This window comes from Cricetulus griseus, assembly GCF_003668045.3.
Source record: "Cricetulus griseus strain 17A/GY chromosome 1 unlocalized genomic scaffold, alternate assembly CriGri-PICRH-1.0 chr1_1, whole genome shotgun sequence".
Taxonomy (NCBI): Eukaryota; Metazoa; Chordata; class Mammalia; order Rodentia; family Cricetidae; genus Cricetulus; species Cricetulus griseus.
The window spans coordinates 153555123-153574215 of NW_023276807.1; the positions used below are offsets into that span (position 1 = coordinate 153555123).

At 40.3% G+C, this 19093-nt stretch overlaps 1 protein-coding gene and 1 pseudogene across 5 annotated transcripts in view; one reads left to right on the forward strand and one right to left on the reverse strand.

The window, feature by feature from the left end:
* Window positions 1-19093, forward strand: part of Rufy3 (RUN and FYVE domain containing 3) — an 82283-nt gene that overhangs the window by 38762 nt on the left and 24428 nt on the right. For all 5 annotated transcript variants that reach the window (XR_004772322.1, XM_027389249.2, XM_027389244.2 and 2 more), the window contains exons 2-7: window positions 7017-7190; window positions 8629-8746; window positions 9484-9585; window positions 12538-12661; window positions 15508-15569; window positions 16952-17017. Coding sequence is in view for 4 of the 5 variants with exons in the window: in XM_027389249.2 (XP_027245050.1) it covers window positions 7017-7190; window positions 8629-8746; window positions 9484-9585; window positions 12538-12661; window positions 15508-15569; window positions 16952-17017 (646 nt within the window). In the remaining variant the exon portion in view is untranslated. The remainder of the gene's footprint in view (window positions 1-7016; window positions 7191-8628; window positions 8747-9483; window positions 9586-12537; window positions 12662-15507; window positions 15570-16951; window positions 17018-19093) is intronic.
* On the reverse strand, window positions 561-1125 carry LOC100750714 (annotated as a pseudogene).

The window sequence follows — 19093 nt, forward strand, 5'->3', positions numbered from 1 at the left end:
TATTTCTATACATTCTGAGCATCTTTCTGGGCCACTCTGTAAAGAGCCAGTGTCCCAGTATGTCATGAGGATAGCCGATATGAATGTGTGGTGTTTTCACAGGATAAAAGACTTACAGAACTAGTCCAGCTCTCTCACCATTACCTCACTGCAGGGGAACTTAGCCTCAAAGTGACAAGATTCCTTGCATAAGGTTAGATGTTAATTTACACAAGTACATAGTCCATACCAAAGAGAGGATAAAAACTTTCTAAAAGAGGCAGATTTCAGCTAAGCCCATTTTGGATTGTACCCTTAACAAGAAAAGATAGCAATAATGGTAAATGAATTCATGGTTAATGTTCTTGACCAGCCACGTTAAGAGAGTGTCCATCAGAAGAAGTGATGCAGAAGTTGGTTTCCTCTTAACTTCGGCCGAGTAGAAATACATGTGATATCTGATATAGCATTGTGTGTAGACAGGACTACACACAATCAGGTTAGCAATGAAAACAATACAGAGTTCTCATAAACAAGTGTTTTCACGATTGTTAGGTGCTATTTTATTGTAAAGGCGCTTTTTTTTTTTTTTTTGCCAGGAAATATTTTTATTGACAACCAAGTACATAGCCGTAAGAGAGGGAAGCACACAGGACTGCAAACTAAAACTCAATAGCCAGTAATGGCCATTTGGGCCAGGAACACCGCACCCTGGGGTCCTCACATTCTCCCACCATTAGACACACAAGATTGGGCATCCAAGGGAGGGGGCAGTAGTTCTGGTGTCCCAGAGAGTGAGAGGATGTGTGATGCTTAATTATGAGCAACAGGGCAAGGAGGTGAAATGGAACCGAGGTTCATCATTGCCCAAGACCACCACCACCTCTAAGAGCCAACACTAGGCGGAGGACCGAGCCACCTAGAATCTTGTAATCAGCTGCTATCTTCTCATCATTCATTTGTTTGCCACTGTAGATGAACTGCTGCTGTTGTGGGGGGATTCCCTCTTTCTCTTCCACACGCTCCTTGATTCACTCCACCTTGTCTGTGGGTTCAATGTCAATTTCAATCTCCTTTCCAGTTCAGCATCTTCACTTTAATTAGCATCTTCCTCCCAGGTTGGGGCTGCAGGCGGCTAAAGTGTTGCTTCTCTCTCTGTGGTCACCGCTGCCACTCTATAAAGGCTTTTTTTAGAGCATTCAGAGCATTTCTTTCACTATCGGGAACAACTCACAAGCCAAGCAGTGGGAGGCAGAGGTAGGCAGAGTTCTGTGAGTTCAAGGCCAGGCTGGTCCACATAATTAGGTCTAGGACAACCAGAGCTACATAATGAGACTCTGGGGGTGGGAGTGGGGTTGATAATGCTTTTATTTTTTTGTCAGTACTAGGAATTAAACCCTAGGTTCCCAAGATGCTAGGCAAGTACTCTAGCTCTGAGCTACATCCCCCCGGCCTCTTTCAGTTTTTAAAGTTATTTTTATTTCGATACAAGGTCCCAACAGGTTACCCAGGTGGCCTTGGACCCACTGTGTAGCCCAGGCAGACCTTGAATTTATGACCCACTGTTTTAGCCTCCTGAAAATCTGGCATTACAGGCCTGCATGCCAGCTTACCAGATTAAACTTTGTTCTTCCAAATAATAAGGAAATCTTGAGAACTAACTGCTGTCAAAAACAAATTAGTTCAGCTTTACTAGGAATTAGGTTTACATTAACATACTACATAGTAATATAACATTAAATATCTCTTGTATTTCCTATAGCATCCATTACCATTTCAAGGCTTTGTGGTATAGATATGTTACTACTCTCTAAGGGTCATGTGAGTTCCTGGTCAGGTGTTTTGTCCTCCCAGGTTGAACTCACAAGTCTAGTCTTCTGAGAACTCATAGACACACACCTGCCCTTGAGTGGGATGGAGTAGGAGTGGCTAGCTCCCAAATTGGTGGTTCCCAGAACTAAAGCGCAGTAGTGTTGCCAATAGTAGGCAGCTGTGATCCAATCTGTCCCCTGCCATCTGTTGAAAGGGTGCAGTCAGGAGTCTAGTAGTCCTCCAAAATACTATCCCCATACTACCCAGTGATTACAAGAGGTTAGACACACTGGATGACACATCCTGCTCCTAGGAAAATTAGTATTTTATGTTGTATTGTTCCACTGTGAGAGACTAATTTTTTTGTATATTTCACTGTCCTTGTTTGACTCTCTCCCCTGACCCCCCCCCCCACACACACACACATACACACAGCCCACCCAGTGCTGAGGGTCTAACCCAGGACCTCATACAGCTAAGTACTCTTTTTTTTACATTTGTATTAGATACTAATTATACATAAAGGCTTCATTATGACATTTTCATGAATATACACAATGCATTTTGATCATCTATACACATACCTAATGCTAACATTCTTTCTTCCCTTTCTTCTCTGAGCTTACCTGGGCCTTGCAGAGGGTAATATAGATGTCTCATATAGAATCCAACAGCCACTTCCTCATAGCACTTTGACCACTCATGAGTCTCTGCAGTTAACCACTGGCCACTGCCAAAAGAAGCTTCTCTGGCCAGAGTGGGCCCCACCAATCTATGGACATGAATATGTATGTATGTATGTATGTATGTATGTATGTATGTATGTATGTATGTGGCAGTTGGATGAGCACACCTTGTCTGTTCAGCAGAATAGCAGCAGCAGCCTCCTACTAGGCCTGTGACCTCTCTAGCTGTGGCCTGTGACCAGGTTTACAATCCCAGATGTAAGTTCCTGCTTATGGAATGGGCTGCAGATCCAATTAGCAAGTGGTTGGTTGCCCTTGTAATAAATTACACTATTGCATAAGACAGCACATCTTGCCTGGTGGTTGGTATTGCTGTATTTCTCTGTGTCCTATGGCCATGACATATAGCATAGCATCTTTGGTAATAGGATCTTATTATCTAGTTCTGATGGACATCCAAGGAAAGTGGCAATTGTTGGTATTGGGGGGGGGGGTCTTGAAAATTTTAAACATGTATACAATGAAGTATTATTCCCCCCTCCAAAACATTACACCCTCAATTTTTTAGGTTTTTGAGTCAGGGTTTCTCTGTGTAGCCCTGGCAGTACTAGAATTTACTCTGTAGACCAGGCTGGCCTTGAACTCAGAGGTCCACCTGCCTCTGCCTGATAAGTGCTGGGATTACAGGTGTGCACCAACATGCCCACCTCAACTTTTTTTCCCAGACCTGGTCTCATTGTCTAGAATTTACTACACAGACAAGAGTAGCCTTAGAGTCACAGAGATTTGCCTGTCTTTGCATGCAGAGTACTAAGATTAAAGGTGTGTGCCACACCACCATATCCTGTTTTTGCCATTCTTTTATTATTTTTATAACCCTCTAAGAACAGTTAATGCTGCCCATATATATAGGGCATATGTTTGGAACCATCCATTAGAACAGGGGTATCCTACGAGTGGCCACATCTTCAGAAAAGAATGACTTCCCTTCTTCCCCAGAGCAATTATCAACTGCCAGTAGCACCTCAGTAAGGGATGGGAAGATCACCTACCCCTTCTTTACCATAATTCTGTCTGGCTTGATCTTGTTGAGGTCTTGTGCAGATAATGAGGTGCTGTGCGTTCATGAGTCTAATAGCCACATCATGTTGAGAAGACAGCATTCACCTTACTCCTCTATCCTCTGGTGCTCACGTTGTCTCCACTTCCTTTTCTGAGACCTTCTCAAGCCTTGGGGATGGTGTTTGGTGGAGTTCGTTTATTTTTTTACTAGTTTATCAAGTATTAGATTTTCTTATGGCTTCTTTATACATTATTGGTTTTGGTTTAACCTCTCCCACTCCTTCCTGCCCTCAACTCCCTGCACTGTCCCCACTTAGACCTTTCCACCTCCAATATTTAATCTCCCACTCTCATATCACAAGCATTCTACTGTCCTCCCCAACTTAAATAATTTCCCCTTTTGATTTAATAATCCCCTTTCTAGTTTCCAGATACATTCTCACTACCACATAAATGCTCACACATAGAAATTAATAGCTAAAATCTACATTTAAAAGAGAACATGTGTTTGTCTTTTTGAGCCTGAGTTCTTCCCTTAATATAGTATTTTCTAGTTCCATCCTTTTCCTGCACATTTAATAACCTCATTTTTCTTTCTTCGTCTTCTTTTTTTGTGTTGTGTTGTTTTGTTTTGTTTTGAGACAGAGTTTCTCTGTATTGTTTTGGAGGCTGTCCTGGAACTTGCTCTGTAAACCAGGCTGGCCTCAAACTCACAGAGATCCGCCTGCTTCTGCCTCACGAGTGCTGGGATTAAAGTTGAGTGCCACCAAACCCCAGCCCTCATTTTTCTTTATGTCTGAATAAAATTCCATTGTGTATATGTACCACATTTTCATTATCCTTCATGAGCTCGTGGACATCTAGACTGGCTCCATTTCCTTGCCTTTATGACTAAAGCAGCAATGAACATAGACCCTTGACAAGTTGATCTATAATGAACAAAGAGCTACGTCTGTGGCCGGAGAGAAGGCTGAGCGGTAAAGAGCACTGACTGCTTTTCCAGAGAACCCAGGTTCAATTCCCAGAACCTACGTGGCAGTGCACAACCATCTGTAACTCCAGGGGATGTCATGCCCTCTTCTGGCCTCTGTGGGCACCAGGCACACATGTGGTCTACAAACATATGCATGCAGAACACCCCTACATAAAAGAGAGAGAGCTGCCTGACACATGTTACTATGCAAGAAATAAGTAATAGTGATATAGACCAATTTGGCTTTCCCATGAAGTGTTTCTCTAAAATGTAACCTAAGTGCGGTGCAAAGTGTTCATCCTTTATCTTGGCTGCTCAGGAAGCTGAGGCATAAACACTAAATTCAAGACTGGGTTGGGCTACAGAATCAGACACTTCCTCCAAAAGTCAGTCAATCAGGTAATTACAGTATTACCTACAGGAACACTACAACAAACCAGGGTTTTTATAGTTAGGGCTGCAAGTCTGTTAATCTCAAAAGTTAATGTAGATTTGATCATCTTTGCTTTATTGACTTAAATATGGAGGCAGATATAAATGAAAACATTGTGTAACAAGATAGCCTGTTTTGTCTTATTTATTTGAAATTTGAAAGTGTAGTTTTAGCAGGACTTTGGTCTTCCTGAGCTCCAGGCAGCTTTTACTTTATTTATAAGAATTTGATATGCTGATGCTTAGCAGGGTATATACATACACAGTGTATTCCTACGTAATTTCTGTGTATATGCATGCACATAGCTTTCATGGCAACTCCAAGTCCCAATGCTTCCTTGATGGGTTGTGGAACCTCAGTCCACACCACTCCTTATGTCCCTACTCTGTCACCTAAACTGAAGAGGAAGCAGGGATGGTGCCTTTTAATAGCACTTGCTGCTCTCCGAGGACCTGGATTCTATCCCCAGAGTTTACATGCTGGCTCACAAGAACTACAGTTCCAGGTGATCTGACATACTCTCCTGGCCTCCACAGGCACTGTATGGATGTGGTGTACTGTACTCATATTGCAGGCAAAACACTCATTCACATAATCATAAATAGATCTTAAAGAGAAGGGAGAATACTTCAGCAGTAATAAAGAGATGGTGGGTACATGAGATAATCGTGTTAGGACTGGAGGACCAACAGCATCTCTTCCCATCAGTTTGTTTGTAAGGAGATCGGGGTGGAAGAAGAACACACACATTGTGGTTGGAGTTGAGCAAAGCCATTCTGGACTCTGGTTCTGTCATTGGTCACTGTACTATGGACTAGGTGCATAGCTTGTTATAAGAAGCAATTGAGATCATAGTTGGATGTATTTGGTGATACATGGATATAACCTAGCACTGTGGAGGGTCAGGCTGAGACTAAAGATTGTTATTGGTTCTAGTAAAACCTTGTCTTGGGAGGAAAAAGGATCATAATTCTAAGAAGCAGACAGTAGTACCTGGATCTTCTGTGTTCTGTAAATATAATTAGGCCCTGAGCACTTCCTCAAATAATTTATCTCTGGTACTGACAACCAAACACTGTATGCTGAGTGTTGAAAACTTGGGAGTTAATTTCTTGTACCATATTGTACCAATAGTTCATAATAGTTAATGGCCTAAGACTTAATGAACTAATTTAATAACTACTTTCTTAGAGTTAACATTACTGTTGACGAAACACCATTGGCCAAAAGCAGCTTGGGGAGGAAAGAGTTTATTTGGCTTATATATCTTGAATCACAGTCCATTACAGTAACTCAAACCAGACAGGAGTCTGCAGGCAGGAGCTGGTGTAGAGGCCATGGAGGAGTGTTGGTTACTGGCTTGCTCCCCATGGGTTTCTCAGCCTGCTTTCCTACAGCTTCTAAGACCACCAGCCCAGGAGTGGCGCCACCTACAATGGGCTGGGCACCTCCCAATCAATCACTAGGAAAATGCCCTACTGGATTGCCTGCAGCCTGATCTTTTGGAGGCATTTTCTCAATAGAGGTTCCCACCTGGTATCAAGTAGACATAAAAAACTAGCAAGTGAGCCGGGCATGATGGTGCATGCCTTTAATCCCAATAGTGATTGGTGTTAATACCAAGAAAGTAAATGGTACACTTGGAGTAGCTTGTCCAGGCACTCTTTCCCCACCTTGGTTCTCTTTAAGCATTCCATATCATATTCTGTCAAACAGAGAAGTAAGAATGGCAGCTGAGCCATGTTGTCAGTGTAGCAAGATAGTAAGTGTGGAAGTGCCCAGATAGGTAGGTACCAGAGGAGGACCTAAGATGTAAGGGTTGGTAAAATTATTTAATTTTGCTTTTAAAATGACTAAACAAGGAAACTAACATCTTTTTCTACAGCATGTACACAGCCAGGAAGAATACAGCCAAAGATAGTAATTTGGTGCCACTTCCTTGGTTCATGACAAATCACCAGCAGTCTTACCCACCATTGCTTTTATGCCATCAGTGCAGACATCGGTGTGGTGAAATGATACTGTTTTATGTTGTACTCTCCCACTAAATAAGTTCATTCCCTTCTTGCAGATCCTAATTATCTCATGGCTAACGAACGCATGAACCTGATGAACATGGCGAAGCTGAGCATCAAGGGCCTCATCGAATCGGCCCTGAACCTGGGGCGGACCCTGGACTCTGACTATGCACCTCTCCAGCAGTTCTTTGTGGTGATGGAGCACTGCTTGAAACATGGCTTGAAAGGTGGGCCATGGCCTCAAGATGCAAATGTACGGCCAGTCCTTAGCAGTGCCTAGCTGGAAAGAAAGCCTCTTCCATGGAAGCCAAAAATAAAAACCTTGGATGAATAGTGTTACTGGGCTTGGCATGGTGGCTCACACATTTACTTCCCAGCACTAAAGAGGCAGAGGCAGGCAGATTTCTGTGGGTTCAGGACTAGACTGTCTATAGAGCAAGTTTCATGCCAGGCAGGGCTACATAGTAAGAGACCCTGTCTTTAAAAAAAAAAAAAAGTGGAATGCAACCTGTATCGGAGCAGAATTTTAATTGACTTAAAGGACTGGTGATACATAAAAGTACAGTTATCTTTTGATGTTAGAGTTGAAGGGGCCTTCATAAATAAGCAAATCATTGATTGACAGGGAAATAGACCTGCCTAGAATGGACTAGTTACCTGCCCGGTCACAAGTTGGGGCAGAACGGGTGCTGCAGTCAGGTTTCTTGCTCTTCTCACTTAATCAGTTTTGGGGTAGGTCCTAGTCTAAGTCTCCTTAGTTTCCTTCCATCCTCTCTTTTCAGTGTTCAGTTTTCCATTGGGCTATTTTTTTCACTAGTACTATATGGTTTTAAGTACTAAACCATTAAATATTACTCTAGGCTAGATCATACATTCTTTTTCAATTTAATTTTATTTTTATGTATACAGGCATTCTGTCTGTGTATATGCCTGTGCCTGGTACCCATGGAAGCCAGAAGACGGCATTATATCCCCTGGAACTGTAGTTACAGACAGTTGTGAAGTGTCATGTGGGAGTTGTATCCAGGTTTTCTACAAGAACAGCCAATACTTTAATTGCTGAGCTATCTTTGGAGCCTATCCTGGCACTCGCTCTGTAGACTAGGCCGGCTTCGAACTCACAGAGATCTGCCTGCCCCTGCCTCCTGAGTGCTGGGACTAAAGGCATGTGCCATCACTGCCTGGCTTTATTTTTGTATCTATTATAAAACCATGATTTCTACATGTGTTTCTATGTATGTGGTATGTACATATCTGGGTGCACATATGTATGGTGTGTGTGTGGGTGTGTGTAGGCCAGAGATTGATTGTATCTTTTTATAGTCTCCATTTTTGGCAGTCTGGAGCGCACAGACTCAACCATCGTAGCTAGCCAGCTTGCCCAAGGATTCCCTGTCTCAGTTCTCCTCATGCTGGTATTACAGGCCAGCCACCATGCCCAACTCTGGTCCCAGTTGTGTGGCAAACACCTAATTCACTGAGCCATCTCTTCAACCTGAATGAATAGTTTTTTAAACTAATCGCCTAGGATTGGATAGCTAGAAAGAATGATGGAGAGAGGGAATTGGAGAATGTGAATACATGTGCAAGCACAGATACACAACTACCTTTATGAGTGTGTAGTTGTAAAGATTACTAAAATACTATTTTGTTGTGTTTTCTTAGCCAAGAAAACTTTTCTTGGACAAAACAAATCCTTCTGGGGGCCTCTAGAGCTGGTGGAAAAGCTCGTTCCAGAAGCTGCAGAGATAACAGCAAGTGTTAAAGATCTCCCAGGACTTAAGTAAGTTTTGGGCTGAGTTTTTTTTCTCTCCTTAAAGAATGGGCCTAATGATAATGTGCACATTTTTATAACAATCCACATTTGTAATGTTGCTACCATTAGACACTGTTAAGAAATGTATACTCTTGAAGGGTACTTACTTATTGAAGAGAGGTTGTCTTCATATTAAAATACAAGATATCACTGTTTTCTTACAAAACACAGTTGTAAATCAACAAATCTTAAGAAATTTGACCTAGGGAGATGTTATGACTGGCTTGATTTCAGGAAACAACTGTATTCCATGGGTTTTAAAGCCAAGATTAAGTGAGCCTCAGTAACACAGGGCCTGCCTTCAAACTTGAAAAAAAAAAATAGAGATTAGCCTCCCACAGCAAACTGGTCTAATATTAATTGAATGGAATCAAACAGTATCCAGCTTCTTACATAATCCACTCTAAACCTAGGCTTCATCAAATAAACTAATGGAGCATTTCCAGGGGGGTGGAAGAGTGTTCTGGTCTTCAGACTACAGCACATTCACATACTAATGCAAATACAAGATTATTTGTCCCAAACACCCAAGACTCACAATCCCATATGAAATTACATGTGCAAGAACAGCTGTGGGATCTCGAGAGGGGCTTTAGTGTTGCTGCTGGAAGACCATTGGCAGGAGCAGGTGTGCTGTCCCACACTGGACCCACCCTGCTGCCTTTCCTTGGCTTCTTAGTCGCTTGGTTTCTGTGCTCTTGTAGGACACCAGTTGGCAGAGGAAGAGCCTGGCTTCGTTTGGCATTAATGCAGAAGAAGCTTTCTGAGTATATGAAAGCCTTGATCAACAAGAAGGAACTTCTCAGGTATGAACACAAGTCAAACTTCCTTCGTGACATGTTCTGCCAATATCATACAAAGTTCACTCATAGAAACTTGCCGATTGCATAGGTCAAAAACACTCAATACGTAAGTTTCCTCAATTCTCTGTACCACACCTCACACACTCACTTATAGTCCCAAAGGGGTGTTTTGTACAATGTGTGTTCTCTGTGACTGTAGCTATATGTAGTCCTTTATAGGGCAGTTCAGAACTGTGCATGGGCCCAATGGGACAAAAAGTTGACATCATTTCATATGTACCATTAAAAAAATTCATAGGAGGCCTGGGAAGGCTATGGGACCTCTGACAGTGGAACAAGTATTTATCCCTAGTGCATAAATGGACTTTGGGAGTCCATCCCCCATGGAAGGATACTCTTTCAGCCCAGATACAAGGAGGAGAGCCTAGGTCCTCCTCCAAATGATGTGAAAGTCTTTAATGACTCCCCTATGGAAGGCCTCACTGTTGTTAGGGAGTGGGTGTGTGGTGGGATGGGGGGGTGGGGCACGTGAGAGAGAGGGAACTGGGATTGATATGTAAAATAAGATTGTTTCTAAATTAAAAAAAAATTCACATAGAGGGGCTGGAGAGATGGCTCAGAGGTTAAGAGCACCAACTGCTCTTCCAGAGGTCCTGAGTTCAATTCCCAGCAACCACATGGTGGCTCACAACCATCCATTATAAGATCTGGTGCCCTCTTCTGGTGTGTAGATATACATGGAAGCAGAATGTTGTATACAAATAAACAAATAAAATCTTTAAGAAAAAAAATTCACATAGATCATGAGTTGCCTAGGTTACATAGCAAATCACTATCCACAAAAACAAATACCACCATAATGTTAAAAATAAAAGGCAAGGAGTGAAGGAGATGTTTGTAATAATTATTATATAAATGCATGCCTTTAATCCCAGCACTTGAGAAGCAAAGGCAGGTGATCTTTGTGAGTTTGAGGCCAGCCTAGTCTACAGAGTGGGTTCCAGGACAGCCAGTGCTACGCAGAGAAACCCTGTCTCAAAAAAACAAAAACAAAGCAAAAAGGTGACTAGTAAACAGAAAAAAACGTGTGACTTTACCAGCCATCATAAAAATACACATTAAAACAAGATACAATAGCAATGGAGTACAAGGTACAGAGAAAGAATTCTTATATCCTGTGCTCTGCATGTGCATATGCAGACACTCACTAGCTCTCATGCACACGCACACAAACAGGCATATCTTGGTCTTTCAAAGTTTGCAGTTTGCATTAGGACTCACTCTTGTGCCATACATTCTGTGAATTCTGAAAGTGAGTCATTGCTCTAATGTCCTTGGGTCCTACCTACTTAGGCCACTCTCATTCCACTCTTAACTACTCATCATTTTTCTGTCTCCTTGGCTTTGTCTTTAGCAGAATATCAGCTAGTTAGGATCATAAATATATAGCCTTTTCACTTAGTAACATACACTTAAGGTGTTCCGTGATTTTTCATGGCTTAGGAACTCACTTTTAGTGATAAATAATATTCCATTTCTTTATATGTTTGTTTCTTCATCTTAGTTGCTTCCAAGTTTTAAATAACATTGTTGTCAGCACCCCTGTGCAGGTTTTTGTGTGGATGTAGGTTTCCATCCTCTTTGAGTGAATGATAAGAAACATAGTTGTTAGATCATACAGTGAGTGTTTGAATAATATATGTGTGTTTAATCATCTGTGTGGTTTGACGACTCTGCCCATTCATAATTTTCTAGATACTTGGAGTTTTTGCTTTGCTTTCTTTGTTTCTGGGATCTGTGGTGGTAAAAGTCTAGGCAGCCTGTTCCAGAGAAGAGCTAGCTAATGAAGGGGAGTTTGCTAAATAATTACATATACAGTGGGATACATATACAGTGGGATAAAACCAATGTAGGGCTAGAGAGATGGCTCAGAGGTTAAGAGCACTGGTTGCTCTTCCAGAGGTCCTGAGTTAAGTTCCCAGCAATCATATGGTAGCTCACAGCCAACTATAATGAGATCTGGTGCCCTCTTCTGGCATGCAGTGCAGGCACACATGCAGGCAGAACACCCTATACATAAATAATTAATTAAAAAACAATATAAACAAAATTATAGGAAATTATTTTTTGAAATAGATATTTTTAAGCCAGAAACTATATTCAAGTTAATTATAATGGTATAATTCCTTTTGTTAATTACGACATAATTGCATATATGATATGATATACTTATTACAAATGTGTATGTTTCCTAAGTTATCAAACAAAGTCATTAGTAGATGGAATTTAAAAGTTTCATATGTGCTTCTTTTACTTCCCTTCATTTTTTGTAATAAGAACAAATTTTACCTGTGTTCTAAAGGAAATGATTCTTTAAAACTTAGAGATCATTTTCAGGCTACTTACAGTACATGTTATTTGGTTGGCAGCTATATTGCTGGGATGGGGCTTGGTGGCAGAGGGCTTATGTAGCATTCAGAAAGATCAGGGTTCAACCACTAGCAGAGCCTCATTTTCTAACCATATACATGTGTGTGCTTATATGTATATACCTGTATATATACACACACACAACAATTTGCATTTTAAAATATTCTCTCATGAAAGAAATGTGCTTAAAATATGATTGAAGAAAATAATTTTTTAAAGAAAAGAATGTTTTTAAAGAGGTGCATGGAACCGTGCAGCATTGTCCCATGGTGCACCATGACCACAGATCAGTCAGTGGAGTCTGTATATTTGCCTCAAGCACTGTAGCTCCCAGTGACACTTGCAGCTGAGCTCTCTAGTGCCTACCGGGTTTACTCGAGTGCCTGTTACCAGAAATGTCTACTTATAAAAGCACTCTGGGAGATGGCATGCTCATCCATGAGACAGGAGGTTTTCTCCTTGCCTCCTGTCTCATTGGAGTGCCAAGGTCTTGCTGTTACAGTGCTCGGTGGGTTTCTGTTGCAGTGAGTTCTATGAAGCCAATGCCCTCATGATGGAAGAAGAAGGAGCTATTATTGCTGGTCTCCTGGTGGGCCTGAATGTCATCGATGCCAACTTCTGCATGAAAGGAGAAGACCTGGACTCTCAGGTATGGGAAAACTCTCCTATAACCACCAATGGTGTCACTCTGTGTCTTGTCTCCTCAGGGCTTGTATTGATTAAGTCACACCAACCAAGTTGGAAAACACTGTGAACATCAGAAACAGGATTTCCTGTCATAGTGAGGAACTACTCTGCATACTTAGAAATTAAGAAAGGGAAATCTGTTAGTGTGTGACTTGTTCTGGCTAAGCACAAAGGAGCCAGCATGGAATAGAAAATTTTCCCGGCTTGTATGTATGGGCCCCAGGCTTATGCAGATAACACATATTGTCATCCTTCTGTCTCTTTCGGGTCTCGGCCCAGGTTACACTGTGAACAATTTCAACAGAGCTAGGAAACTGTAAGTCTGGCTATTTGGGAAGATGGGAGATTTACATCACACAGATATTGCCTGATCTCTTAAGTACACCAATATTGTTCTTTTTCAATAGTGGGTACCCAGGTTTGTTTTGCCCGCCTGTCAGAATTATGGTTTCCTATTTAGAGCACAGAAGGGTTCGTGGCAGACAAGGATTTAATGACAATTGTGACCCTCTGGAGGCCCTTAGAGGCCTTAGGTTCTGTGTTGTGGGATGGTCCTAATGGGTGGTAGTAAGTCAGCATTGTCTCCGTTTGTTGTGGAAATGGAGCCTCACTGGAGGTCAGTCTTGGTGAATAGGTATTAGCAGAAACTTTCTCAGCAACCCTAAACTTCAGTTATGGAACAAAATATTCTTTCTCTGGGTTTCTAAACTACCTGTCAATACATTACTGTCTTCCATTTATACTGGAGGCAGCGTCACCTTAGATAAATTCATCTTCTATAACTTAGTATTTCCCAAGCAAGTTTATTAGTAAATCCTTCATAGCATCAGTTGTCCTGCTTCAAGCTCCCCCTTCATCTCAGTGTGAATATAAAAAATTAGATTTTTGTCTTTTTCAAACTCTTGCCTTGGCTGTGCTTCCTTAACTCTAAGGATATGTATTAAAAGCCAGGTAGCATAGGAGTACAGTGAACCATCTAAAGTCCAACTACTTAGTTTCAAAGTCTGTCTTATTTTCTAGCTGAATATATCTTGTAGTGGCTTTCTGGTGCTTTCCATTGCTTGATATGTACAGATAAAAGAAAGTAATTGACATGCCTTTAATCCCAGCACTCTGAATGCAGAGGCAGGCAGATCTTTCTGAGTTCGAGGCCAGCCTGGTCTACATAGTGAGTTCCAGGACAGGCTCCAAAGCTATATAGAAACCCTGTCTTGAAACTCCCCCTCCCACCCCTGCCAAAAAAGCAAAGCAAAATAAAAATAAAAAGGAGAGTAATTAATGGGGTTATTATGAACAATAAAGGAGTTTGTAAATACAGTTCACTTTAATCAGGACCATGCTTGAATTAATTACCCAGTAATAAAGATGTTTTCACTGAGAGTATTTCTCACCCCTTGTGTAGGAAATAATGTGATGAGTTTGTTCTGATTTACTCAAGGAAAATAGGAAAGGTTATGTTGTGTATTTGGATTTTTGAAAGAAATAAGATGTGTTATAAAGTGGAAGATTTGAAAAATGAAGATGCCCTCAGTGAAAAGTTGAAACAGACACCAAAATGCTAGCAGTGGTCGTTTGGAGCAGTGCATGTGGGCATTTTAAATGGCTTTTGTTCTTCTGATTCTGTGAAACATAAACAAGGGAATAGGTGTTGTTGTTGAATTATAACTATAATGTTTTTATTATTTTTGACATTATAATGTAATCACATCACTTCTCTCTTCCCTTTCCTCCCCCCAGATCCTCTAATAACTCCTTCCTTGGTCTCTGGAAGTTTATAGCACCCCTTTTGTAATTGTTGTTGTTGTTGGTGTGTGTGTGTGTGTGTGTGTGTGTGTGTGTGTGTGTGTGTGTGTGTGTGTGTGTGTGTACATATATATCCCTAAATATAACCTGTTCAGTCTGTATACTGACCATTTGGTATTGGATAAGCAGTTGGTGTGCTCTTCCCTGGAGGAGACTAGCCCTCCTGCTGTCAGCATTCCTTAGTGGCCTGTAGTTCTTTGTGTGGTCTTGGGGCCTGCCCGTCCCTGTCCACTTTGACATGTCTTCTGTTGCTGTCCTTGTTCACCTCAGGTTTAGACAATCATGTCAGTGAGACTCTGACTATACATTTCTAAATATAAGACTAAATAAGCGACCACAGTGGGGGGTGTGGCATGCTGACAGAGATGGGGGAAGGTCAGAGGTCACATGATGTGAAAGTGCAAAGTAAGCTACAGGGGTGAAAAGGCACAAGGGAGAAGGGACAAGGCACTGCGCTGAAGGGTGTGTAGTGAAGCCCACTTCTTTGCAAGCTCATAGAAATTAAGTTACAAAAATAACTTAAAATAACTTTTATAAATAACTTTTTAAAAGTTTTTCCTAGAATAAAATAAAAAGTCAGTAGCAGAATGCCTGAAAAAGAGAAAGGAAGTGTAAACCTTATTCTTTATGCTAAGTATTCTGTTGACTATCATGAATTGTCTTTTCTTTTTCTTTTGTTGTTATTTTTGGTGGTGATGCTGTGTGTGTGTGTGTGTGTGTGTGTGTGTGTGTGTGTGTGTGTGTGTGTGTGTTGCTGGGTATGGAAGTGAGAGTTTGTACCTGTTAAGGAAACACTGTGCTATTGAGCCACACCCTTGGCCTCTGTGACTTACTTCTAATTTCTCACTTTACCATTATATTCATAGTAAAATGTTAAACATTCATCATAAACTTCAGGTGATTATCGTTATCCTTATGTTATTTTTGAATGCCTAAGAAATGACATTATTTTATATCTTGGGAATAGTATCGAATTTTCTATTAACTTCTGAAAATTTTCTCCAGGTTGGAGTTATAGATTTTTCAATGTATCTCAAAGATGGAAACAGCAGTAAAGGTAGTGAAGGGTATGTATGAAGAAATCATGTTTCTTTTTTCTCAGATGTAGCATATTTTCCTTGGTTAGTTTACAACGATATTGTGTTAGATTTAGTAGAAGAATTTTGATTGTATAGTTTTAATAAAGTCTTGACAAAAATATCTGATTACTGGGCCTATGATTAAAAAGGTTTTTAGGTTAATGACTTTCCTGCTAGGTAATTCAGGAGCAGACATAATAAAGATAATTCTATTATTATCTAATTTTATTATTTATTTATTTATATAATAAATTATAAATAATAAATATAAAATTAATAAATATAAATATAATAAATAAATATAATATAAATATAAATAATAAATTATATTTATTATTTATAATTATTTTATAATAAAATAATTTTATATAAAATAAAATTATTTTATATATAAAATAAAAATAAATATAAATAAATATAAATATAAATATAAATAATAAATTATAAATAATAAATTAATATTATTTATTATTATCTAATAGATAATAATTCTATTATTATCTAATTCTCCATATCATTTTGTTTTTGTTTTTCTGATAGTCTCATACTGTAGCCCAGATTGGCCTATCACTCCGCATGTAGATCAGGTTGGCCTTGAACTGAAGGCTTCCCTGCTGCCTCTGCTTCTCAGCATAGGATCCAAAGGTGTGAAATCACCACACCCAGCCAGTTCTCCACAGCCTGAAGTAGGGCTTGAAAATTTGGACAAGCTTGTCATTGCTGCACATTATGTCCTACCTTTGGAGGCTGAGTATAGATGACCAGAAACTCAAAAAAAAAAAAAAAAAAAAAGAAAGAAAGAAAGAAGAAACAAGCTAGGTGTGATGGCACATGCCTTTAATCCTAACACTCAAGAGGCAGAGACAGGCAGATCTCTGTGCATTCCATGATGACCAGGGCTGTATAGAGAGACCCTATATTTAAAAAAAAGAAAGAAAGAAAAAAATGGGGCTGGTGAGATAGCTCAGTAGATAAGAGCACTGGCTGTTCTTCTAGAGGACCCGGGTTCCATTCCCAACACCTACCTATATAGTGGCTCACAGCCATCTGTAACTCCGGTTCCAGGGGACCTGAGGGTACTACACACACATGGTACAGACATACACAAAGGCAAAACATACATTCACACAAAATAACTTTTAGAATATCTTGACCCTTTTGAAAGCTTTGTTAATGTAGGTTGTTGTTCCCACTTTTAAACCACTGACTCTTCCTTATTGATATTCAAAATAATGATGTATCAAGTGTGACTTCTGGTTCAGTGAGTCTGTACCCATCAGTCTCATGCTTTAGGAAAAGCTGGGATGAAAGCTGTATCTTGCCATTTCTATCACTCATCTTAATTCTGTTTCCATTATTTTTCCCTCCAGGGATGGTCAGATTACTGCAATTCTAGACCAGAAGAACTACGTAGAAGAACTCAACAGACATCTGAAGTAAAGGATGAATTTAATTATTTTATTGGGGGTTTATCGAGAGACACAATGATCAGTAAAGACCCATATAGTCAGTGTTCAGCAAACACACAGAAAATTCCATTTGTCAATCACAGAGCTAAGTACTGGATAAGTTAGGTAACTTTTAGTGGAAGGCAATAATAGGTTATCATGAGATTGTAACTCTAGAGGTTAAGTAAGTATATTCAATTAAGAATTATAAAATGTGACACACATGGTTGATGCTGGCCACCTACTGCAGTACTGATCTTGGGTAAACCATCTCTCTTGTTCCCTTGCACTTCTCACTTACACACTAAATTGGTATATTAACTTTCCCTCTCTTTGCTTCCACTACCACTAAATTATCAAGTACTCACCAGATATTTCATACACTCCAGAATTACTTTAATATTCTTATGTTAAAATTGGCTTAATAATTTTAGAAGAATAATTAACATTAACATAGCCATTAGTTACTATCTTTTTTGTAGCCTATAGAACCTTTGTAAGGTCTGTTATAAAAGCCACTCCCCTCCCCATCCCCACACTCTTTTATGTGGAAAGTTTATAGGGGAGTAAGAGAGTAAGGGAAGGGAAGAGAGAAGAGAGTGGGGGGATGGGGCTACAGGGTTTCACTGTGTAGTCTTGACTGGCCTGGAAATTGCTATGTAGACCAGGCTGGTGGCTGGCTTTGAATTCATGGACATCACCTGCCCCTGGCCTCAAGTGTTGGGATTAAAGGTGTGTGCCACCAAGCCTAGCATAAAAGCCATTCTTAATTGACTTATAATGTAGATATAAGTTTCTGAAGGCACAGAGGCAGAGTTCCCTTTGCAGGTCTCTGGTCTCACTGTAGAATAATTTTAAAATGGACTGGGGAGTGGAGTTACGCTCAGCAGTTATGCTCTGACTGTCTTTCCGGAGGATCCAGGTTCAATTTCCAGCACCCATGTGAGGACTCACAACCATCTGTATCCAGTGCTTCTGAAGGCACAGGCACACACATGGTACACAACATACATACAGCAAAACACCCATACACATTAAGTAAAAATTAAAAAGGACTCAGAAGGGAACTCAGGGACAATTTATTGGAATTCAAGAGAAAACCCCAGGCATGCAAGCCATAGAACTTGACAGCTGCTAAGTTGAAGAAGGGGGAAAGTTACATCTGTAACAGTTTACAAGTAAAAAGAAGGCTAAGTTGTACATTCTAGGAAGAATGAAAAAGATCTGGGTCCTAACACAGTTTTCTTACCATTTTACTGAAGGGTGCAGTATTGCCCTTCTTCCAGAGTATGTGAGCGTGGATGCAAAAGCAGTATTCTGCCCTATAGGGCCAACCAAGGAAGAAATGTTTACTTCAGTTGCTTTATTTAGCCTCATGGTCTACTAAGAGTTTCTCTGGGTAGCCTAGCTGTGAGTGTGTGTCCAAGATGGAAGGGCAATAACTAACAGCATTTATTATCAGTTACATTCTTCTGTCCTTAGCTCAGGGCCTGGAAGGAATAGCCAACAGCTGCTGTTTCTGTCTGTTTACCTTTGACTTCTCATTTTGGTTTAGTTTAAAGCCAAAGCCCACAACATTGGTTTATCTTTAACCCTGCAGTTTGTTTCAACTTTTAGATCTGTATGAACTGCCTGGAAGGCCAGTCACGGTGGTTATGCGCAGTTTGGGGATTTTCCACAGTAATGCTTGATATTGACCAGATATATGTATATATTTATTTATTTTTGGTTCTCTGCCATGACATTATGACTTATTTGTCTCAGAGGAAGCTGGCATATTGATATTCATATTTCAAGTGGTACAAAGACCCTTTCATTTCCTTCCTTCACTGCCTAGAATCCCCTATCAGTGTCAGTCTAAATTTAGAGTACTCTTGGTTCCAGCTAGGAAATTCAGGTCCGATTTATATTTTCTCTGGGGTTTAAGAACTAAGCATGACCATAATCTATGACCACACCAGCCAAGCAAAGATGTGCTTTTTATATTTGATGGCCAAATATAAGCTTAATTCTTCCTTACCCTTTCTGTGCCTCAGTTTCTCTATCTGTAGTTAGAGACACCTA